The sequence below is a fragment of the Sebastes fasciatus genome, chromosome 6 (assembly GCF_043250625.1).
Source record: "Sebastes fasciatus isolate fSebFas1 chromosome 6, fSebFas1.pri, whole genome shotgun sequence".
Taxonomy (NCBI): domain Eukaryota; kingdom Metazoa; phylum Chordata; class Actinopteri; order Perciformes; family Sebastidae; genus Sebastes; species Sebastes fasciatus.
Window position 1 is genome coordinate 16375349 of NC_133800.1, and position 25168 is coordinate 16400516.

At 44.2% G+C, this 25168-nt stretch overlaps 1 protein-coding gene across 1 annotated transcript in view; it reads right to left on the bottom strand.

Moving 5' to 3' along the window:
- The window catches only part of gas2l1 (growth arrest-specific 2 like 1), a 24917-nt gene extending 1333 nt beyond the window's left edge, over positions 1 to 23584 (bottom strand). The window contains exons 1-5 of the mRNA XM_074637955.1: positions 22085 to 23584; positions 12453 to 12560; positions 7472 to 7568; positions 5549 to 5861; positions 1 to 3396 (exon numbers count right to left, since the gene is read on the bottom strand). The exon at positions 1 to 3396 is cut by the window's left edge and continues 1333 nt beyond it. Of these exons, the coding sequence (XP_074494056.1) occupies positions 1332 to 3396; positions 5549 to 5861; positions 7472 to 7568; positions 12453 to 12560; positions 22085 to 22840 (3339 nt within the window). The 5' untranslated portion in view covers positions 22841 to 23584 and the 3' untranslated portion in view covers positions 1 to 1331. The remainder of the gene's footprint in view (positions 3397 to 5548; positions 5862 to 7471; positions 7569 to 12452; positions 12561 to 22084) is intronic.
- Between the last annotated feature and the right edge of the window lie 1584 nt (positions 23585 to 25168).

The following is a 25168-nucleotide window of genomic DNA, read 5'->3' on the forward strand; positions in this document are numbered from 1 at the left end:
GTTGCTAAGTAGGTTATCTGGCTTCTTGTATTTCAAAACAACTAATAGGATTCAGAGGCAATAAATTATACATCTTTATCTTGAATTGTACACCTACATCAATTATAATGTAAGATTAAAATTGGCAATATTCCTTACTTATTTCCACACTTAAACTCTCCAATTTCTATTATCATAAACAGTTAATGATGGCAATGTAGTGTTACCGAATAGATCTTAGTGAGCAAAAACATTCAAAAACTAACCTGCTAATACATTTTTAAGGCAAAGGGAATCGTCAAGGCATTTCACCAACACCAACATTGCATAGCTAAGGCAGCACAGAACTGATTACAGTGAATATGTACATTAATCTGTATATTATTCAATGCCTTTTATATACAAAATACCCACGTCTGTTAGTGAGCACATCAACATGTATTTACACATTCATTCTCCTAACCTATGACTTTTGTATATATGTGTAGTGTTGTATTCCAGAGTACAGTTTGGTCAGAGGAGGAGCTCCCAACATTTCTGTTTCAGTGGCAATGACACAACCTCCTTGTATTTTTTATTTTTTTTACCATTAATCCACTTAAAAGTACAAATAAAGTTCAAATGTTTTACTGCATTAAACATAATCTTTAAAACCTGTAACACATTAAGCATTTAAAAACTATCTCGACTACATCAGTTGTTGTGAAGAGGTGACATTAATAACAGCATACAACTGTACAGAGATTGGTAGTGCATGTAGTGTCCATAAAGTCAGAGGAATGATGTGGGAACCTTTGTCTATGTTACCTATTAGTATATTGTAAATGTGAGTATATATGAAGACCACTAATGTGGAGAGACTGAACATATCACAGTCATCATACCAGTACTTTGACTAACAAGGCAAGCAGAGATGCTGTGGCAAACCACAAGAGGGAGCCAATCCATCTGACTAAAGGTTTAGTGTTTACACTGTTTATAGAGTTGCAGCTTTAAATCCCTGGCACTTCATCATGCCCCTCAGCGGGGCACATGGCAGCACATATGCTCTCTCTCGATCTCTCTGTATCAACCATGAGAATTTCACACAAAAAAAAAACACCTTATGATTGGCAAAAGCATCCCCATGCACACATTAAAATTACAGTAAAAGTAATATTAAAGACCATTCCTTTGGTAATAAATAATTTGGCTTGAGTGCAACATAAAAGCAACGTGAGCCCCCTGCAGGGGAGAAACTAAGTGAAAAAGAAGGAGTGTTAGACATGCAATGAAAACAGTCTATAGCCCAATCTCAACTCTTTTTACGCAGTAGTCAAAGTTCATGACAACAACCCCCGGTGTCATCTGTGCTACATCCAAGCTTCAGTGTCCAGGCTCCCTGACTGTCCAGGGTAGGAGCAATCTTTGTTGCCCATGGCTGGGCAACGTGGTTGAGGATGGATCATATCGGTGAAGGCCTGGTGCAGGCCCTTGCATGTGGGTGGACGACCGGTAGAGCGCGAGCTCTGAGGGGACATCGGTGGGGTGTGGTTCGGGGAAAACGTATCGTGAGCCTGTAGATCTCTGTAGCTGACCGGAGTGGGGATACGTGAGGGGCTGTTTTCTGGCCTGTTGTCAGTGCGAGGCCTCATCTTGCCTCTCAGTTTGTGCTTAGAGACAGGGGCAACGCTGTCTGTCTTCTTTTGCCCTTTCTTAGTCTGCGGCCCTTCTCCGTTAGTGTCCCCGTTGGCCAGGGGCGAAGTCGGTGGGGGCGTTTCAGAGCGTGATTCGCTCAGGCTGAAGCACATGGAGGAGGTTTCACTCGAAGAATCCTGGAAAGAGCAGTCCTCAGAGGGGGGAAGGGGTACGGGTGACGGACAAGCCTCTGGGGGCGGGAGGTCATCGCTGCCGTCATCGTTTTCTAGGTCGTAAGGTAAGTTAGGCTGGTGATTCTCCAGAGGAACATCTCCTTCAGGCCCTGTGCCCCAGCCGAGCTGATCCTGCTGACCTGTAAGGCCCCCTGTGGGAGGACAACCTCCATGGTCTCCATTCATATTCCTACAGGGGAACGCAGGCTGTGAGGGGACCTGATTCATCAGTCTATCTGTGTCTACAAGACCAGGCAGAGAAGATGGAGGTACCCTCTCCTCGATGGAGCTACAGATGGCTGGGAGCTTCTTGAGACCCCCTCCACGCTCCCCCCAGTGCTCAGGCTCTCCTTGACCAAAGTTGTGTGGTCCTCCAGAATTGTGTCCATAAAGTAAATTTAAGGGGTCCTCCAGTGGGAAGTGACGGGGATTAGTTCTCTTGGATTCCCTGAGGTCAGGCAGAGCTCCTATCTTTGCTCCCACATTCAGGGAGGAGGTGGAGGAGTTAGAGGAGGAGTAGGCAGAGTCAGTGACGTTAGGATCAGCTGGCACTGGATGTGTCCCAGCTCCCTGCAGCGTCGCTCCTCCTGGCACTCTACAAGACACTCCTCTAGCATTCTGGGTATTGGCCAGAAACTCAGCCTCAAAGCTGCGATATAGGTCCTGCTCCTTCTCAGGGTCTAGCGTTGGCAGCATCTGGAAGCCGAGGCCCGGTCCTTCCTCCTCGGGCTGCTGGCGCTCCAGGCCAGACCAGTTCCTATGGTGGCCTCGCCCAGCAGAGCGAGGGCCCTGTGACGTCCGAGGGGAGCGGGCGGCGTGATGGTGAGAGTTGCGGGGAGTTGAGTGAGGCGAACGTCGACCTCCGACTGGCGGCAGAAGTCTGCCTTTTCCTAGGGAGGGTGAGCGAGGGGCGGGAGGTCTGGGGGTAGTTATAATCTTTTTGCTGGGGCTGCTGTTGTTGTTCTGGACCCCTTTAACAGGTGAGTTAGAGCACGAGGACGACCTCTTGGTGAACCCACCACCTATTCTGGGAGAGGCTGGGGGCAGTTGTTTTGCACGAAGGTCGTCTCGTCTGTCTGGGGGTGGGGGCTGAGGGTCTCTGTAGCAGGAAGCGGGTCCAGGGCTGGCGTCACCGGACCGAGTACGGCTAGTTAACTTAGTCTGGCTCTGGGAACGCGAAGCATGGAGCCTCCTCGTGCCCTCGTTTCCGAGGGAGCGGCCTCTCTCTGTACGGGATGTTCGCGATCCATCGGCGGATCCTTGTGGCGGGTTCGGTTTCAGTATTGGAGCGAGAGCGGCACGTTCCCGAGACTGGCTGCGTGCGCGGGGCAGTGAGGGACGCAGGGATGGGGTCTTATCTCCAGCTCCGGGCCTCTCAATCACATGCTTCCCCTCCTTGCGATTGACCATCAGGACTACCTCATCACCAGAGCGCCGTGAGGCACCACCCAGAGAAAGACGTCCCCCTCCTCCTCCTCCTCCTCCTCCTCCTCCCTTAGAGGAGGTTGTAGAGGAGTCACTGTCTCCAGATAGACGTCTTGTCACTGGCAACTTTGTGTCCTTATTCCTACAATGTAGAGAGACACAAAGAGTAATTTATATTCATAATAATACTACAAACATTATGGAGATTTTCTAACCCAACACATATCATTGCCCCTTCTCAACCAGACACTCCACTGTCACGCACCATCAGGTTCAACTGTATAATCAGCTCCTGCTTCACTTACAGGAAGAACAAATCTAGATAGATTTGATGAGCATAGATCAATAAAGTATGTATTATAAATTAGACATTTGAATACCCAGTAGAGGGTGTCTTATTTGTTTGACTATGAATATCTGGGATGTACTCACACATATAATCCTTTATCTAGGTGTGAAAATAGCATTTGGTCTGTTTCTCAACTTATCATGATAGAGCATATTTGCCTGTATAGAGTATATTATATTTGCCCATATACTGTATATAAGAAGTGGACGTAGTCGCCGTGACGTCACCCATTGATTTGTGGACTGCCTTTTTGAAGCCTCGAGTTTGGCATTTTTGACGTCGCCATGTTTGCAACCAGAATTGACACGAGAGGTTGGAGCTAAGCACAACTGAACGCTGAATAAGACATTTTCAGGCGACCAAAACGTTTATATTTATCTTTCATAAACTGAAAACACACTGTGAAAGGGTTAAAATTCTAAGAATTCTAAATTCTCCCAGACCGGACGACGCCATGGTAGCGACCTGTCAATCACAAGGTAGCCACGCCCTAAAGCATCCCCTGCTTTATGATCTATTTGACTCTAAATGGGACCATAATTTATTAAATGAACATCATGCTGTATTGAAGAAGACTTGAAACTAGCGATTGAGACCATAAACTCATGTTTACAATGTTTACTGAGGTAATAAATCTGAGTAATTTTCTCATAGACTTCTATACAATCAGACTTCTTTTTGCAACCAGAGGAGTCGCCCCCTGTTGGCTATTAGAAAGAATGCAGGTTTAAGGCACTTCCACATTGGCTTCATTTTACGGATGTTGCCCACTGCTTTTACCCTAAGATGTACAAATATTTCTGCTGTAGCTGAAACTTTTAGAGTCATAAAACAGTGTATTAAATTGTTGTCTAGAGTCTATGCATTAAAAGACCTGTCTGTTTTCATTTAGGTTGTGCCTTTAATTAGTGTTTTTTACACCGGACTTCTACAGTTATCTACATTCTACAATTAGATTTGAATATATTCAGGCGTGCTACCTCTCCTGCATGGAGCCCACCTGTTGACCTACTTCCCTAGTTAGCTGTGAACAGTTGTCTGGGGATAGTTGTCAGATTAGTCTTCATCTAGTCTGGCGCACTTGAAACAGGATGCCCCACCCACACAGGGTTAATTCGTATGAGCTGTTGCCCTGACGTCTGGTCTGAGCCGTCGCTCAATACAGAAATGAGCCACACATTTGGATAGAGGCCAAAGTAAACCACCATTCAGCTCCAAATTGTGTTAAACAATGGCGCCTTCACTCTCTGACATATAGGGAAGGTATGTGACCAACATAACCTTTCACTAGCTTCATGAAGAACATAAGCAGATGTTATTGTCTTTATATCCCACAGAAAGAGACACTTATAGTGGCCTTAACATGCCACAACTCTGGCTCTGATGCCATCAGCATGGACGCTGCTTCAGAAGTATATCACAAAGAGAAAAACTGATGTGTGGTTTCATTTGTCACTGGCTTCATACTAATTCAGACCATCTGTTTGCCATGGCAAGAGAAGAAAGGCTTAGGCAACAGCTCGCACAGAATCACAGACATCTTTAGGCAGTCGATAGTCTCATTAACTGGATGAAAGTAGAAGAGAGAAGAGTGGGGGAAAAGAGAGCTGAGTATGTTTTGGTGTCCATCTTGTAGTCTCTAGTGAGTGCTGTAGGGTGGCTGCGTGAGACGGGTTTATCTGGGCAATGTCACCTGAGATTAGATAAATCTGCTCTGGTCTAATCTGTGGCTTTCTGGCATGTGTTTTTGTTGTGTATATTCCCAGTTCTTTCTGTGTGAGTGTGTGTGTGTGTGTGTGCCTTTCTGTCTGCCGGGTCATCTGTGGGTACAAAAGAGCAACCGGCAAACACTGAGTGTGACCTTCCAGGCTACTTGTGAGGGATTAATTTCTTATCAAGGTAAACACACTGATCCGCACACTCGCGCAGACGTACACACTCTCACCTGAGAGGATTAAAGTGGCGGGGTTCTGAGCGGTCTCGTGGCGGCCGCGGGAGCAGATTGCGTGCTGCACCGGAGTCCAGCTCGGTGGGGGCGGAGGGGTTCTGAGAGCGGCCGGACCGCGTGGAGGAGGAAGAGGAGGCACACGGAGCGGAGGGGGGCTCCAAGGAGCGCCTGTCAGGTGGTTTGTAAGGTGCAATGCCATCGTTTCGCCAGTGTGGGCCTGGGCTGGTGGAGCGGGAGGAGTGGGCGCTCGAGGACTTGCTATGGCCGCCCTGACCTTGGCCGCTGGCTTTAGCCTGGTGGTAGCGGTGGGCTATGGAGACACATGGATAACAAGTGTTAAAGCCTGTACAATCAACAAGGATACAAGTGATTTAGAGGTCCAGAAATATATCATAGCTAACCACATCAATGTCATCAAGCTCTTAGATAGCAGCAGCAGATAACATGCTTCCCTGAGCCAGAGATAGATAGGACCTTACTTGTGATACGAGCCGACTAGAGAGATGATCCCACCATTTAGGGAGAACATTTATAGAACACAACAGGCATATGTCTGTAATCAGATAATACTCTATGATTTTCAACATGGCCGCTTGTGGTTAGAAATGTAGCACCAATTATGATTTGTGTGTTTCAGCAAGTGTCAGCTGTCCAGAGTCAGAGGCTCGGCCCTTGACATCATCACTTCAGCAGCAGATAAGGAGGGGTGGTCTCACCCAGCACAGGCATGTATCACTGTGCTCTGTGCTGCTAATCAAAGTGAGTGTAAACGTTGAATGGTTAGGATTTATATAAGCAAAAAAAAGTCTTTGTGTTGCTGCACAGATGTGTTGTGGGATAAGGTAGCAGGAGAGGAATTACGGAGTCAGGGTGACTTCACATTTTCCATTACAAACTTGCATCATTTTGCAGACCTAAATTTCCTGGCTGGAAGTAATTTTGGTCAGGGCTCAGTATGAAGCAGGGTGAGTGATTGTTGCTGGGCAGTGTAACAATGTCGAATCAGTCGACAAAAGCAAAGTTAACGCAATAATAAGGCGTTAACTCAAATTTGTTTTAACGCCACTAATTTTAGTTTAGTTTAACACTAATTTCTTTAAGATATCATAAAACTAGATCCTAAGGAATCCATTGGTGTCGACCAAGTCATACCAGCTCAATGTGAAGGAGGCTAAATAACGCTCCAAACTTACTCTAAATTTTGGTGGGGAAAAACTGGCATAGCCATTTTCAAAAGGGTCCCTTGACCTCTGACCTCAAGATATGTGAATGAAAATGGGTTCTATGGGTACCCACGAGTCTCCCCTTTACAGACATGCCCACTTTATGATAATCACATGCTGTTTGGGGCAAGTCATAGTCAAGTCAGCACACTGACACAATGACAGCTGTTGTTGCCTGTTGGGCTGCAGTTTGCCATGTTATGATTTGAGCCTATTTTGTATGCTAAATGCAGTACCTGTGAGGGTTTCTGGACAATATTTGTCATTGTTTTGTGTTGTTAATTGATTTCCAATAATAAATATATACATATGTTTGCATAAGGCAAGCATATTTGTCTACTCCCATGTTGATATGAGTATTAAACGACTTTTTGAACAGATAAAAAATGTTAATCGCGATTAATCATGGACAATCGATTAGTCACAATTAAATATTTTAATCGATTGACATTCCTAGTGAAATGACATTATCTATAATCAAATTACCGTATTTATAGTTATTAGGACTGTATGACAAGCAGTATTTCTCAACATAGCTGACCTTCCCAGTGTCTGCTCCCAGTCTGAACATAGTGCATCCGATGTGAATCACTTTTTATTGTTTATGATCTTAAATGCATTATGAATTATGCAACACGGAGACACAACAATTAAGCTGTTTTGTAAGGGGCTGCCGGGCAACAGGAAGTGACCTCACCGAAAGCAGCGCAGCGACACGGGTCATGCTTGTCCAAATAGTGCTCTAATGTGTCCCAGCCCCCTCCAACACGCACCATCACATGGGTACGAAGGACCTGAGGGGAGGAAAAGAGAAAACAAGGCTTCAATAGATAAACGGAGAGCAACATACACACATTCATGCACAAATAAAAACCTTTTGATATACAGCACTACCACACACGCTGCACAAGTCAATAGATATGCAAATTCCACAAGTGGGGCAGTTTGCTGAAGGCCGGCCGGTCTTCGGTGTTACGTAACATGTAGATGCACCCCTGCCTGTGCCCCTGCTTCTCCCTCCCCCTCACCTCCTCTTTCTCCCACATCAACCCCAGCTGCTGCCATTATGAGGGCCGTTCATCGCCATGCCAACTAGTACGGTAGCATAAGAAAGAGCCAAAGTGCTGTGAAAGAAACTCCTTTTTTTTGGCCTCTCTCATGCCTCTCAGCTGGCTTCCCCGTGTTTTCAGAGGGGAGCGGGGTGAATTAGCATGGTAACAACAACTCACCCCTGCTGTCCTCTCTGCTCCTCAGCTGAGACTCCAGTTGCCGTGGAGAGAAGCAGCGAGGAGGAGAAGGGGGGGGGGGGACTGGATAGCCATGACAGAGGGGGGGTTGGTGGATATGTCACTTCCTACTCTCCTCTGCTCTTTGAAGCACACACATCCACAAGATCAGACTGAAGAGCCTTGCTGCCTCCAGGCAGAAGCTGCCTTTCACTGAGGCAACACAGTTTGCCTGATGTGAGAGCCCCGTGGATGCGTCCCCCTGCCTACGGTTGTGTAACAGGGTCTGCCAGACACATGTTTTAAAGGTTGTACCCGTGTCTCAGATGGCAGCCAAGGCAAACCAATAATGGCAGATCTGCGTGGGCTGGCACAGAGTTTATTTCCATCAAATCACACGCGGCACAGCGCCTCATCTCCAGGTCCCTGAGAGAGGCCACAACAGTCTGACCCGCACCTTCTTTCCAACACAATCCCCGCCAAGTCCTTTCGTTGGCCTTTCTCCCCTATTACATCAAATCCGTCAAAACAGCTGATCTGCTAAACTGCTTACTCTCCTCTGCTCTGGCCTTATGTCAGTAACAGGTTTACTGTTTGTGTGATGCTGTGTGACCATCACCATGTGCCAGCAGTGAAAAGCAACGCTGCACGAGTTTCAAATCATATTTTTTAAGGCTGCAATTAACGATTATTTTGTCAATTAATCGATTAGTTGTTTGGTCTATAAAATGTCAGAAAATGGAAAAAAATGTCGATCAGTGTTTCCCAAATCCCAAGATGACGTCCTCAGATGTCTTGATTTGTCCACAACTCAAAGATATTCAGTTTACTGTCATAGAGGAACCAGAAAATATTCAGAAGCTACAATTTTTACTTTTGTTTCTTAAAAAGTGACTCAAACCAATTAATCGATTATCAAAATAGTTGGCAACTAATTTAATAGATAACAACTAATCGAATAATCATTGCAGCTTAAATATTTTTATCATCACTGATGTACAATTAACAGGAGGAATAAACCTTTTTCAACAAAGCAGCAGACAAACTTTTGCTTTGTGCAAGCAGTTTACAGAAAAGAACTGCTGTCACTTCTCTCTGTGATCACTTATTTTAGTCTTTGCATAGTGTACAGTAATCTATAATGTGTGCGAGGTGTTGTTGTGACATATACAGACATGGCGTCATACATCTATTCAATGAATTTGTTATTGCTCCCTGTGGAGGAGGAGTAGCTGTCACGATGGTACTGAGAATCCAAATAAACAAACATCTTTGTGTAACTGGAGTGGGACAATTGCATGACTATAAAGAGAATTATCAAGGGTCTTAAAATGCTTTAAATCTTTGTTTTATTGCACTTGTTTCCATATCCAACAAGCTCATTATGCCTTTCATATTTTATACGTAACGCTGCAGCACTGCCGAGGAGTGTGTTGAGGCTAAGTAGACGATTTGGGACCATGTTCCACTTTAGATCTGTGGCTTAGCTGCCTAATTTCCCAACCACTGAAGGGGTATCACAGTCTACAGTGCAGAGAGACCCAATCCCTGTTTCTATGGCAACAGTGAACAGAGAGACGTCTTGTCATCATTGCGGGGGCGTGTTGAGCCAATTTCTTCTTAAATCTTGCTGGTGAGCTCAAAAAAATCAAGCTCATGGTTCATTTCAGCTGTTGTGCCCCACGACTGAAGGCATCTCCTCCTCCCTCTAGGGTGCGACCTCCCCAGGGACAAAGACGCCTTATTAACTCCCCTCTCTGTTCATATGGCCCTTTCGCCCATTAGCTTTCTCCGCTTCATCCCCTCGTTCAGCCCGAGACCCTTGTCAGAGCTTTGGTGGCTGAATAGGGGTTTGTTGGCTGTCAAAGCGGCTGCCTGCTTCCTCCCCTCAGAAGAATAAGGGAAGTGTGCTGGCCGCACTCGTAGCTGCTCGGGCATATGTGTGATCGCCGTCATTCCCAGTGAGGAGTCAGGAGAGGGCGGAGACAGTGTGAAGAGAGCTAATCTGACAAATCAAACGCTCCTAGACACACACACACACTGCAAACAGGCATGTTTAAATACGTCTATCCCATTAAAATGTCTGTTCCAACAGGAAAACATGAGATCAAACACTTCACAATCCATCTCAGGGACCGTAGGAAAATTATTAGTAGGGAGGAGAGGTTATGTATTTTTAATTTTGCTGAAGGGAGGGAGGTCTGTTATTTTTTTTCCTCATCCCAAATTTATACTTCAGCCTTCCCTCGCAGGATTAGCCGCTAATGACGGCTTTAGTGCGCCTTAGCGCTCGTAATTGTGCGTTTATGACATGAAATGAAAATGCAGAGTAGAACAATCATGTCTCTGTTTCAGGACTTTATTTATCACAGACGACCACTTCGGTCTGCATCATAACAGAAAGCTGAATTATTATTACCTATTATACATTCTTTGAAAAATAGAGAAATCATTTTGTTATGTTTGCCATAAATTTGGAAATTGCTAAATCCACTGCTATTGTGTGCATTAGTGGCTATTGTGAGAATTATTATTCCATTAATATATGTTAAATTATACGTTTTACAGATAACACCATCTTAAATTATTTATGCTTTGCCTCTTTTAGTTATTTGTGGTGAAACGATTTGTCCGTGTTATAGAAAGTCCAAAGAAAATATTAATTACGCTGGGGATGGTCTTGCATTTCTAAAATGTGAAATACAAGATTCAACTATTCAAAAATTTTACACAGTCCCTTACAGTTAGTCCTACTGAATTCAGAACACATGGCACCTTTAAATAATGTAGAAAATGCTATTAGGGGTGTGCCAAACATTGCTTCACATAGTGTATATCACATTTCCCTGTCTGGAAAAAGTGGTGCCGCTAAAAGTGAAGAAATATTGACATTACAGAGCTATAATGTTGCATACAACTCGGAAAACCATCCAGCGAGTCATTAAGTCACATTAATCTGGCTGGGGTTCATTTTAGGTAAGTGAGACCAAATCGATCCCTGGTACCCAGCAGCCTTCCTGCCGGGTCCTGTGAGGCCTGATGTGGGTTCAGTGGCGGCTCTTACACTGAAACTGAGACAAACAGTCCAGCAGAAACAGGCTACAGCCGAGATAAGAGCCAACTCAGGAAGTGACCTAAAGCTCTAATTGTGTCTCAGTGGAAAAAAGTACAGTCCTGGGAGTGGGCCAGTTAGTAAACACTCGTATGAGAGAGAGAGGAATCACAATGCTGTTACATACGCTGTATATAAAAGGGGCTGTTACTGTTACATACGGTTTGATGCAGCCAAGCAGCTGAGTGGTTTATCTGTTGCTGCCACAGTGTACGTAACCCTGCTCTCCTTGAAACAACATATGATGCCATATGCCAACACCGTATGGTTCCATGCATTACTGCAGGCCTCCCAGTCTCCTGTGCCAAAGTAGCTTCTATATATTCAGCTGAACATGTATAGTGGTGTAAAAATGACTTTAAGGATAATTCAGGTTTATTACAACTTTGGCCTACGTTTTTGTCGTTTTGGCTGTCATGTCTATCAGCGATCTGGTAATATGATCAGATAAATCAGACTGTTTGGTCGAATAAACCACTTCATCTGGAGGTAAAATCAAAAGTGAGAGCACCAGACAACAGTTTTTGGCCTGTGCTGAGTAACAATATTTGGAGAAAAAGATTTTTAGCACATTGTCATCTATTCCTAATTAGTTTTTTAATCGACATGAACATGACAACATTTTGACCACAAAGGGTGTACCTGTAGAATAAATTTAGAGCAAGATAGCTGTGGGTGAGTATTTTTGTTTTTGTCAAAATTAAACTAGGTCAATCTGTAAACTGTGATGGATGTTTATCATAGACAGCTTGGATCATTTATACCAAATATTTTTGTTTCTGTCTTCAAAATAACTTAGGGGGTTAGTTTAAACCTGTACAATACTCGTCTTTCTTCGTTGTTGTGATGATGCTTTGTTCCCAGAGTGGTTATGGCGAGTACAACATTATAATTACTGATATGAATGATGGTCAAAACCACTAAAATTAGACCCAAATTGTAATAAACTAAAACTATTCTTTAAGTGCAAGTGACCTGACAGATAGTGCGCAGGAACTTTTATTCTTTCATTTGGTATTATTTATACCCTTGAGCAATGTTAAGTAGTTTAATCAAAGTTTGCCAAGTTGTATTAATAATATTGCATTTGTTCTGAATTAAAAAACATATTTTAAAGACTGGAATTTCGTTAATGAAAGCAATTAACTTGTGTGCTTGATATTCAAAGCCTCCATACAGGTGATCAAACATCTTTATTGCAATGTTTTCACTGAAAACATAATGTGTGATTATTTTCCTGTCTACCTTAATCTATAAACATAGAAAGTGAACACAAAGACATGTCTCATTGTGGCTCACAGTGACAGATAATTGTGTTCCTGTTGGTGGTGAGGACCTACCCGTATAAAGATCAATGCACTGGAGTCTCCAACTTTGTACTTCCCCTCCGACACCTTTATCATAGGAAACTGAGCTGGACAGGAACACCGGCCCAGGATCTCACGCACCTGAGGAGAACAAAACAAAAGAAGTTTCAACATCCACCACAGTCAAACATGACACACACACATCCGAGAGGAACGTGACGGTGATCCCTTCCTGACCCCCACATGAGATCACGTTTAGTCACATATTTCTGCACCCGCTGGTTCTGAGCGTTTTGTGTCAACAGCACAGCAACTCCGTTTCACGGTGTGAGAAATGAGCAGTCTTGGCTGACTGAGTGTATGAGGGTGTTGAGTGTGGATTGTTTGTGCGTCATCTTCCTGCCAACTTCTCTCTCCGAGCACCCACTGGGTGTCAGGGTGCCCCGCCCCGCTCCCTCACCACATTAAAAGGCCTCACCCCATCCCTGCAGAACATTTTGGTAACTTAGTTCACCGCAAACTGTCACAAAAGCACAAAAATACATATGTGGACATGCTAATGAATACTCTCCCTCTCTGCCTCCTGCCGCCTGTCACATGACAACGTTTCTGGGTGTGTGACATCATAAAACTGAGGGTAGAAAAAGAGCCTAGAAACCAGACTAGTGGTGGTGATGATGATGTCAGCAGGCCTGCGCTGCCAGCTGCGTTTTGAATCGTAGAGAGTCAGACCCGATGCCCTTGCTGTGGTCGGGGGTGCTTATTAGGCTCAGACACAACTGCAGGGTGGAGCGAGATCCGCCTGTGCTGCACAGGGCCTGGGCTCGCGCAGGATTGGACAAACTTTGATGTTTTTCTTGGCGTCTCTCTCAGACAAAGGCGTATGCACAACCAGGAGGGAGGAGAGAAAGTAGAGAGCAGCAAAGTGGACAGAAAGGAGGAAGAGAAGAGGAGTAACTGCTCCATAATTGTGCATACAGGGGCAGCCATTACTGAGGGCAGGAGAGTACTTTATTGATATTTAAGTGACGTGTTAGAGGGAAAATGTCAGGTTGTGAGCTCCCACCCTTTGGCTGTTTACGGTAGCTTTCATGCTGTGTACAGGGATATGGCTCACATGCAGTGTGTGTGTGGCCTATAACACCCTGCATTCAGAAGATTAAGAAGGCACCTTGTTATTTTCTTGCAACAGCACCCCTCATTCTCTCCCCACGCTGATTAAAGAGGGTGGGATCAGCGCTACCCCTCACCTGCCTCTCACCTGCTTCTATCTTGTCTCTCTCGTCTGCTTTGTTGTCTATCATTACTCTTAGCCCGTGCACTCGTTGACCGGCCCTACATTTGCCTTTGCTTCCTTTGTTTTGCTTACATCTGCTCGCTCCCTCTCTTTTTTTCCCTCCGCTCTGTCACTCCGTCTTTCATTCTGTCAGTAGGTGGACGAGCCCTGATTCGGAAAAACCCCGGCCAGTGACTTAATGGAAAGATTGCCATGGCAACAGACACACACACACATAGCCTTACTCTTCCCTTTTTAACTGTACTCTTTTCTTTTTTTTTCATTCTTGCTATAGTAAAGCCTTTCTCTCGCTTCCAAAACCTCCCCGGAGCTGTTCAGCTGAGGTCATGCTTTTTCCTCCAGAGGGAAGGTGAAGGACTCGCACACACACACACTGTGTGTCTCATACCAAACACTGAGCCGTGAACGGTTTTAATAATAACCTAATCAATAGCAGCCCTGGCATCTGAAATATTTACTCTGTGGAGCCTCTGACATGAAATGTGTGCACTTCCCATGTCTTCACCGTGTCAACAATGGTTCACTCAGACACACTGAAACCAAAACACAGCAGAATGGGACAGAAGGGGAGGAGGGGGACGAGGTCACGCAGGAAAACATGCGGAAGTGGAGCTGGAGCGCTGCGAAAAAACTGAAAGATGAATTATGGATGCATGATAGTCACATGATAAGGGATGCTTTCTGCAAGAGCTGCAGATGTTTGAGAAAAGGAAGAGAAAGGACTGAACAATCGACAGCACGCCCCTATTCTGAGAATCTGCTGTATCTATCTTAAGATAGGAATGCAGAGATGTTTTGAGCAGAGACAGAGAGAGAAACACTTCCATTATCAAGAGACTGCTGCGACGTTCCCTTCGGATTGAGCAGCTGGGTTTAATGTAAAGGACATATAACGTTACAGTACATATTCCTTTAATGATTCCACGGCTCAGATCGCATCATATCTGCTCAGTGTGAATCAACAACCTCTTCATTCCTTTCCTTCCTGACCTGCAAACATCTGAAGGGCCATTCGTGGACGAAACTGAGGGCTGAGCCAACCCCGGGGGATGAGGAGAGGAAATGGGAGGGGGAGATAAAGATGTTTAGGTTTAATTCCCCATTTACTGATATGAAATGTGGACTAACATGCTACACTACGGTAGCGTAACATGATGGTATCATAGCAAAGGAATGGTCAAGGATGCCAATATTGTTCTACTCTAATAAGTACAATTTGCTGTTGTATGGTTTGAATTTAAAGGTTGTTATTATGTGATATAGTTCTGGTTTTGTGGTTCATGTTTTCAGACTGGGATCCACATTTTTTTTTTTAAATGTACTCTGAGAGGCCAAACATCCATTTGAATATTAGTCTGTTCTCCTCCTGAGTCAACAAACAACGTGCTACCACACAGTTTACTCCAGTCATCAAACATAGGTGTGCTCCAGCCTGCTGTAGCTGGCTCCTTTTATGATTACTCAGCGAAGGATAATTATTGCAAAACTACAACAATAAAAAGAACTTTACAACAAACTCCCTCTGCAGGAATTTACACGCGGGTGTTTCCGGGATTTGACTTCCTGAGAGGCAACTGCAGATTGGAGGGTTTATACACGGCCTTTTCAACAGGTAAAGGAAATTGGGGAGGATTAAAAGGTGGCACAGCATGTACAGCTCTTTCAAGTAAAAAAAAAATAAAAATGACATCTCTTAGCTTATCTTGTTACCCCCGAGGATCTCCTGTCATGACTGGAAACTTCCCAAGATAAAGCAACATCCCCATCAGATAAGAACAGAGAGAAGAGAACACACTGCGGGCGTCTGCTTGGTAGGAGGGAGAGTTTTTTGGAGCTTGAGGGGTTATTGCTTCACCACCCACAGTAAGCATTCCTAAAGCCTGTGAACGCAGCTACATATCAGACTCTATCCTCCTATTAACCCACTGTTCTGACAGCCTGCATAAACGACTCCTCCGAGGACAACATCTCATAAACAACGAAACAACCTCCTTCGCACATATGATCTCTTTAAACAACCCGAGGGGTAAAGGGAGGTTACAAATGACTGATTAATGCTGATTATGTTGTAGCCTGCAGGGACAGACTGGAGATCATGAACATACATGCATTTATAGAGTGTTAGCACGCTGGTTCAACAGGCTAAACCAGCAGAGACGAGAGAGAAAAACATAAACGCCTCAGGATCAGGTGTGTCAGTAAATGCTGGTAAACTGAATTATATAACAAACAAAAAATGCATCACAGCGATAGTTCAACATTTTTGAAAATATGCTTGCTTTCTTCCTGGCTGAGAAAGATCGATACCACTTTTGCATCTGTCCATTAGATATAAGGATAGTCAGCAGCCAGTTGGCTTAGCTTAGCACAAAGACTGGAAACAGAGGGGACAGTTAGCCTTGATCTGTCCAAAAATCTGCCTGCCAGCAAATCTACAGCCTATTTACCATGCAGACACAAGAAAGCGAATAAGAACAGATGTCAAACTATTCCTTCATCTGTTTATCTGTGGCAAAAATAACAACATGCCTTTATATATTCTGTAATCTGTGTTGTGTGTTTGATCAGGGTGAAAAATGTAATCACGCAGGCTCCAGGGCAGGCCTCATCCGTTTCAAGGAAACTGGAAATCAATGCCCTGTCTTCTGGCCACATGACAAACTGCCCATTGGGGTGCTGGGAGGATATATCAATCTAATGGACATCAAGTGCTGCAAGGCTCCAGTCAGACAGCGGTGTAATCACCCAGCCGGCGCAGGAAGTTAAATATCAGGCCAGCATCTAAAGTCATTTGTCGGTTCGGTTTGATGAGGCTCAAGAAACACCCGGCACTTCTCAATCCTGACAGTCTCCACCTGAGACCAGCATGAGGAGGAGGCTGCAGACAATAGCCCGACTGCTCACACAGACAAAAAACTCTATTTAGATAAACACCCAATTAAATGATAATCATGTAAACAATCAGGGGAGCGCATCAAACGCAAATGCAATAACGGCATCCCGCTGTATGTGCAGGCAGAGTGCAGAATCAGCAGTTTCAGCATGCACCATGCTGCATGGAAAACAGCGAGGAGGAGGAGGAAGAGCAGGAGGAGGAGGAGGAGTGAAATCTGGTGTGTGCTCTTACTAAATAAAATCTAGAGGGTTAAAAAAAACAACTTCAAATATTAAACCCCTAAAAACACGAGTGCATGCGACACAGGAGGGAGAAACAGCGAAGGATGCCACGCTCTCTCAGCAAAGCGTACGAGTGTGACCCAATGCAGAGCATGATGACCTACTTTTCTCTTTCACTCTCGCTCCCCTCTCTACTGTAGCTCTCCCTCACCAGAGTAACATCCACTCCAGTCAGGTTTAACAGAGTGTACAGTGAAGTCACTCTAGGCACACTATCTGTTGTCTACTCCCCCTTTTTCCTATTCCCTGAATGCATGAATTGGACCATAAGGTTAATGGAGCAGACTGTCCACACGGCCATAATACCTCTCTTTATTACCCATTCCCCTTTCTGCTGTGCCGGTGTCTCCATCCAACGTCTTTGATTGAGACGTCAGCCTTTGATTGCCTCGCTGTCAACAGTCTATTCACATGCCACCGACAAGACATACTGTTTTGCTCTTTGCTTCATCATCTCTAAAGCGGAGACGGGGGTGGGGGATGGGAACGAGGGTCCGCACATCATATATGAACCAAACAAGGGCTGAATGTTGAAGCCTGGGGTGACAAAAATACATGAACCAGTTTATATGACTGAGCAAGAAGAAGGAAAGATGCCAATGAGGGAAGCTCCAATGGACTGTTGTTTAGAAGCTCAAATATTGTACTGTATAGATGCCTATGCATGCAGCAAACATATGGACAATTAGAGTGTGCATTAAGGGCTCTAATTCAAATGATCACATGTATGTCACTTTGCATAGCTCAAGGCCTAATTGCAAGACCTAGAAAATATACAAAAAGGTCATTTCTTTTAAGGTAGGTGACCGTGTTTCTTTACATTAGGCTGCTCGCAGCGTATAGGAAAATACAGATCCAATCGAAGTCATAATCCCTATTTAGTGGTGATATGAAAGAAAATCCCCTAATGCAAAGGATAATATGGATATATATTATATAATAATAGATTTATGTGTCAGTGTGATCCAGCTGCTGTCTGCACCACTACTGAGAAAAAAAGAAAAAACATCTCCAGGAGTGGGAAACAGGAACATTTATCACTGACTCAATTTATGACGAAGGAAATGAGACGCCGGTCACTTCCCCAACTTTAGAGTGGAAAACCGTCCCGCAGAGATATGAGTAATAACCAGATCAGTGGAGGCGAGTGTTTACATAAAGGCGTGTTGTAACCAGGATAGACTACAGCTTCCTAAAGTTTAAATACCTATTGTATCCAGCAGTTAGTCCATGTGACACGTCAACTGTTTGCATTAAGAGTCACAAGTTTACTGAGTCACTTTACTGTTTCATCAGCAGACTGCAATGAGAACAAATCATAACCAACAATATGTATTTTTAGTGTGAATATTGAATAGCCAGATGTCCTTAAAGGGACTACTTAAAATAATCCTGCTGTCTATCTGTATGCAGACTGTAACTATACACTCATTAGAATAATGACCTGTAATCCTATTATCACTACACTTGTATTGTCTTGTTGAGCTCAACAAGAAGATTAGTTTGATCATCCAAACACTGCACAACGTATAGAAGAATATACAGCTGCCAACAAACCTCATTGAGACGCTGTGAGCTGCACAAGAACGGCAAACTTTTTAAAGATAGTACACCAGAGTTTAAAGTTGGTCTTGAAATGTGATTCTTTTTTATAACTGAATAATGCATAAACATGGTCCTGTATACATGTCTCTTAAAATACTTGGTGGTCATGCAAACACTGTACAGTTCACGTTTTCTGCTTGAGATTTAATTGGATTAGAGCACAGGTTCCCAATCTGGGGGTCACCAAAACTTCACGGGGAGTCGCGAGGACTTCTTGATTGAAAACCTTTTTTTTTTTTAAATATACAGTTGGCTTATATCTCAGCATTTCATTCATGTATTTGAAGAGAACTAAATGAAATTGTTATTTTTAAAGCTTAGATTGTTAGTTAACATGTAAACAGGATAAGGACACGCGTCAGGGAGAACACCGAATTCAATTTGTCAAAAAAGAAGCCTATTAAGTATCTTCGATTGTTAAAAATTCCCCCAAAAACACATAATACAGAGAATTGTGTTAAAAGTTCCTAGAAGCAACAGGAAAACTCATCTCTGATGCAATATTCACAGGAAATAATCTGCTCAAAATCCAAACTTCCTGCAGTTATCACAGTTAAACAGTGATTCTACGTTGAACATAATGTGAAATATACATAAAATATATCCCTTAGTCAGGGGTCATCAATCTACTCAATGATAGAAAAGGGGTCTTTTAAGGAAATAGTTGGAAACCACTGGATTAGGGCATCATGGTGGCGCACACATGTAACAACATCATCCTGGGTTCACGTACAAACAATGATGGTACTGTAGATGTTTTCCCCCACCATCTGCGGGCTCACAATCAGGGTTTTTGTAAAGATAACATGAGAACTAAATGGAAGCTGAACATTCGTAGCGTTTCAGTTTGCACAAGCATCCGAGGCTGCTGTGCATGACGTCTCTGTGGGTGTTAATGGCCTGGTAATTAATTGATGACATTTCATCAATAGGATACGAATAGGGAGGCAGTTCATGCATCATGTATGCTTTTTAAAAATCTGATTCAAAATGAAGTTATGAATAGTAGCTCATTTACAGAGGAAAATTAGTATATAAAGATGAAAGCAAAAGAGCCAAACCATCCTGTGACATCCAATCCATCTTGGATGATGCAGGAGAGTCGTGACTTGGCTGAAAGCAGCGGACACACAGTCCGATGTCACAGCTGTGGAGCAGTGAAACTAAGCACGTTAACTCTCTTCCCCTCCCTCCCTGTCAGATACTCATGTCTACTAGCGATCCAGTAATAACGAGACACTAATCTCTTGTTAAGACAGAAATACAAAGAAATGTATTCTGCAGGATAAACTTGTGACTGATGTTAAGGAGGACAGAGAGGCCTAATGCCTCGCAGCGAGAGCTGAGCAGGTAGCTGATTGAGCAGATATTGATCAAAATATTTAAAGAAAAATGTGAATTTAATTTTGATTGTTTCCTGGTAAAATGCTACATACTTCCACACATTTCTGGGCCTCAAAATACGAAATGCCGAAGCCATTAGACAAGATAGTACTGTGCTATTTTAATACTGAAGCCTCTCATCTTGGCACCACAGTGGTTTCTCGTTTGAAGAGCCTCATGTTGCTGATGTGGGCTGTTGTTCTGTGTAGCTTGCATGCAAGCAGTTTTCTAATGTTGACAGGGAGGGTGGAAGAAGAGATGACTGGGGATGCCACTTCCCAAATGTGTCTGTCGGTCACCGTCCGACTGCTGAGGGATGTGTCAGTGCGGATGACAGTAAAGGAAAAGACAGACATACTCTGTGTAGCTTTCCTGTGATCGTTTTGTCCCCGGCTTGTTTAATCCTCAGTAACGCTCTAGTCATACGAGCGAGAGTGTGCCGACTCAGACAGTCTGGATGTGAACAGCGCACATCCTCCTCCACATGCTCTCCTATTTCTGTCTGTGGAGGTCACACTGGTGCCGCTCTGCTGCTCTGCTGCCTGACCAGCATGAGTGTGACTGTCTCCCCTCCTCCCCTCTCTGCTGTCCCTCATGTCTTTGGTGCCAAAGACGGACATTGTTCTCTTCATCAACACGAAAATATCAACTTCTCTCCCCCACTCACACTCCCACCCCATGCACGTGTTCCTGCTGGTCTGTCTGTCTGTCTGCTCATTAGCTTTGCCCCAACAAGACCTTTGCCTCTGTAATGTGCTCGTGTCAAGGAGGCCCTGGCAAAGGTCAGCCAGTTCAACCCCACAGGACAGGAAATACTGACATTTTTAGTAGCGTTGGTAGAGGATGATAAAGAATCTTCCTCTCCTGCAGGATATTGCATTGATTTTTCTTGATGCACAAGCTAAATGAAAGAGGCTCAAGGTTATCGTCAACACCGTAGAGGCAGGGATGACGTTTCTCTGCAAGAATGCAGGTGAAATGTCCCCGAGTTGACCTCTGACCTTCCAGAGAAAGCAAGAATTTGGTTGTCAAACACCCACTGACCCTACAGGTGAGCAGGAATTTAACTGCACAGTTCAAAACAAAGTCAGGATGCACACACCCACACCACCACCACAAGGCGCCTGGCTTCTTCATAGCACTGACATGATATTTTCCGAGAGGGTGCTTCACTTTTGACACTTTTCTGTGTTTTACTGTTGGAGATAATATCAGCTGCTTCATACTGTTTAGCAAACACACTGATGATATTCACTTCTGAGCCAGCCCAGAGGGGGAAAACCCTGGATTTCTACTGTATTTCACACTTATGAGTTATGATGAGTAGTGATGATTCAAGTGTGTGAGAATTGAGCTGTGAGATTATTACACTGTCTGTGATGACTTGCATGAGTCATAATGCAGAAGTGACACATTTTATGGAGGGTAATTAAAGGGACTGTTTGTAACTTCTTACACGTATAAATCGACTGGGTCGGGATCCCATGCGCGCTCGCATATGGCGCTTGCATGTGCGCGCTCGCGTGTGGCCGGAGTCTCTGCTCCTCTCCCTGCTTGCCTTCACTCACACACCGGGCGCGTTCTTGCTGTCTCGCTCCACCTCTACACGTGCATGCGCGCACACTACACACTGCAGAAGAGATAGTTTAGCGCTGAGAATATCTAGTGAATGTACAGTGGACAGTTTTCCGTGTCTTGTGAAGTGACGGGGCTCCGCAACGAGTTACGTTATCATCGACAACGTTTCTCCTACTGCTTCAGCTGAAGCAGGAAAAGCCAACACTAGGATCAGCAGTGATTCATGGAGAGACCTTCGTCTGGTCAGCTAACCTTACTGCCAAGCAGGTGAAATATAGAGTGATATTGTGGTTTTAGCTGACGTGCGTCGCCTCACTGTTTTGAGCGATGCTCGTTCATGTCTATGTAGAGCGAGCACAAGCTCGAGCCGGATGTTGAATTTCGTTGACTTAACGGCCACAGGTGTCGCTGTCAACAAGCAATTCTGAAAGTTACAAACAGCCCCTTTAAATCAGGGTATTTATGAGTTATGAGTAGTGATGACTCAAGTGTGTGAGGATTGGGCTGTGAGATCATTACACTGTCTATGATGACTTGCATGAATCATCATAATGCAGTTGTGACACATTTTATGGAGGGTAACTAAATCAGGGTACTAACATACAGAGGTTTTTATTCAACTCACCAATTCATCCAGATTTCGCATGTCACATAACACCCTCTTCTGCGGCCAGACGAAGGGCTCTGGCTCCGGCTCCTCTTCATCATCCTCCACACTACTCTGCTGCTGGCTGCTGCTGCTCTCCTTCTGCCGGCTGAAGCACAGTCTGCTGGGTGCTGGACTCTTCTGCTGCTGCGGCTGCTGCTCCACCACCGACTCCCCAGCATCATCATCGATCCTCGAGCTCTCCTGGTCCCGGATCTCCTCCTCGATCTCCTCCTCCAGCTGGATCAACATGGGCGCCAACATGCCAAACTTGGAGCCGCGTCGCGCCACCTCCAGCAGACACAGCACGAAGTTCTTCTCGTTGCACCTCTCCACCAGGTCGTTGGTCTCGAACATGAGCACGTCTTTAATCCACAGCTCCTGCCGGCACCAGCTGATGAAGTTGGACACGTTATCCCGCGCCAGGAAAGAGCCGGGCACCACATTGCGAGACTGGAAGACGACATCTTTGGACGGCATCTTCATGGAGCTCGCAGCCTCCGGGTGCTCCAGCTGGAAGTCCTGCGCGGCGCGGTTCACGTTGTTGGCATGGCGACAGAGAGCACAGCCGGAACCTAGCCCGTCCATGAAGGAGTCTGCGATCACATCCAGATCATACAGGGTGTTCAACCACTCCGCCAGATCCTCCTTCATGGCGTACAGGTACTCCTCGCTGGATTTAAAAGGCCGGATGCTCTTGGAGGCGGAGGACTGGATGTTGCTCTGATCAGCCATGTTGTCGAGTTATATATCAATAATACAAGTCTTACTTAATAATCCCAGATTGTCTCATTGCTAAGCAACCGCGCTCCAGAACGCCACAGAGCGAGATAACCGCGTTGACGCACCCATGCCGATGTGCATGCGTGCTGGTTTCTTCTTCTGCTGCTGCTGGGAGCTCCTTGAAGACAGGCTTTGTGTTGTCAGAGGCATGTCGGGATGCGAACTAGTCGTGTTGGCGCATGGATGCGTTTTTCCGGATGTCTCGGTTTCCTTTAAAGAGCGCATCGCCGGAGTGAGAGAGAAGGAGAGCCGGGATGCCGACGCATGCGACGCAGAGAGCGGGTTAATCCAGCCGGTGGACGCGGGTGGCTCCTCTCAAACACAAATATCCACGTGTCACCATGTCTGTCTGTCTGTGTGTCTCTGTGTGAGTCTGAGGCTGGTCAGTAGTCAGCTCCTCATCGATGAAATCACGACCGCTGAGAGTCCACAGCTCTCATCTCTCTCTCTGCAGATAGACCCGCCTCTCTCTCTCTTTCTCTCTCTCTCTCTCTCTCTCTCTCTCTCTCTCTCTCTGTGAATATGTTGACCTGCTGCAGCTTAGAGCAGCAGAGCGACTCGGTGGCACATCCCATTATGAGGGATCAACGCTCATCGGCACAGGAGAGGAGGGAAACTTAACCCCATGTTCACCAAGTCTGCACACACACACACACACACACACACACACACACACACACTCTGACTGTGACAGAATTAAAGTACTTTATGTACTGCTGGGTCACCAGGGGTCATTACTCAAAAAACCTCTTCAACTATTTGGATACATTTTTGTTATGTAGGTAACTTGTGTTTGAGTCAAATGTTACATCTGATTTGCCCCACGTGCAATCAAAAAACTCTGTATTGAATAATAATTAATAGTTTACATGCAAAGATTAACTCAGGAAATACTTTACTCTATTTGCAAAGATATGCAAATGCAGATCCTACTATTCTGATTGCATAAAAAATTGTAACTTTTTTATGCTCAGATTTTATGCATATAGCAGTGTTATTCATACTATGACAGTCATGTTTCCTATGTAGAACGCCTTAGAATCGTAAACTCTAGGGCTGTGTATTGGCAAGAATCTTGTGATAAGATACGTATCACGATACAGGGCTTACGATGCAATATATTGCGATATATTGTGATACTGTAAGTTAGGCGATATATTGCGATTTAAAAAAAATCGAATTTTAGGAAAACTGTCATAGTATAAATAACACTGCCATATGCATAAAATCTGAGCATAAAAAAGTTAACTTTTTTTATGCAATCATAATAGTAGTGCGTTTATAGTAGGATCTGCATTTGCATATCTCTGCAAATAAAGTAAAGTATTTCCTGAGTTAATCTTTGCATGTAAACTATTAATTAGAATTCAATACAGAGTTTTTGAGAATTAATACAGTATCACAAAACACAATATTGCAATACTCAATATTTTCATCCACCCCTAGTAAACATTGAGTCAGTGGTAACAGACAGTAGAAATATGGATCATGTAACCTTAATCCCTGACTATTTTTAATTTAGCATTTGCTTTTTAAAACTAATATTTCTCAATATAAGGAAAACCTATCTGCCTTGGTAGCAGGTGACCTGAAAGTTTTACCTGCCACAGCCAACATTTACCCTGTATTTGGCAGGTGGCAGGTGCTAATTTCATTCCCTGCCTACATATAAATACCAAGGACCACAATAAACTACCCAGAATATAGATATAGTTAAAACTATGGCTGTGAATCGATTCAAATATTTAATCGCGATAAATCGCATGATTGTCCATGATTAATGGTGATTAATTGCACCTTTTTTTTGACTGTTCAAAATGTACCTTAAAGGGAGATTTGTCAAGTATTTAATACTCGTATCGACATGGGAGTAGACAAATATGCTTGCTTTATGCTAAGGTATGTACATTTATTATTGGAAATCGATTAACGGAATGCAAATAAAGCATACATGCATAATTCATAATGCATAATGTGAATCACATCGGATGCACGATGTTCAGACTGGGAGCAGACACTTGGAAGGTCAGCTGTGTTGAGAAATACTACTTGTCATACAGTCCTAATACATATAAATACAGTAATTTGATTAAAGATAATGTCATTTCACTAGGACTGTCAATCGATTACAATATTTAACAGTGATTAATTGCATAATTGTCCTTGATTAAATGCAAATTAATCGCACATTTTTTATCTGTTCAAAAAGTATTTAATACTCTAATCGACATGGGAGTAGACAAATATGCTTGCTTTACGCTAAGGTATGTTTATTATTGG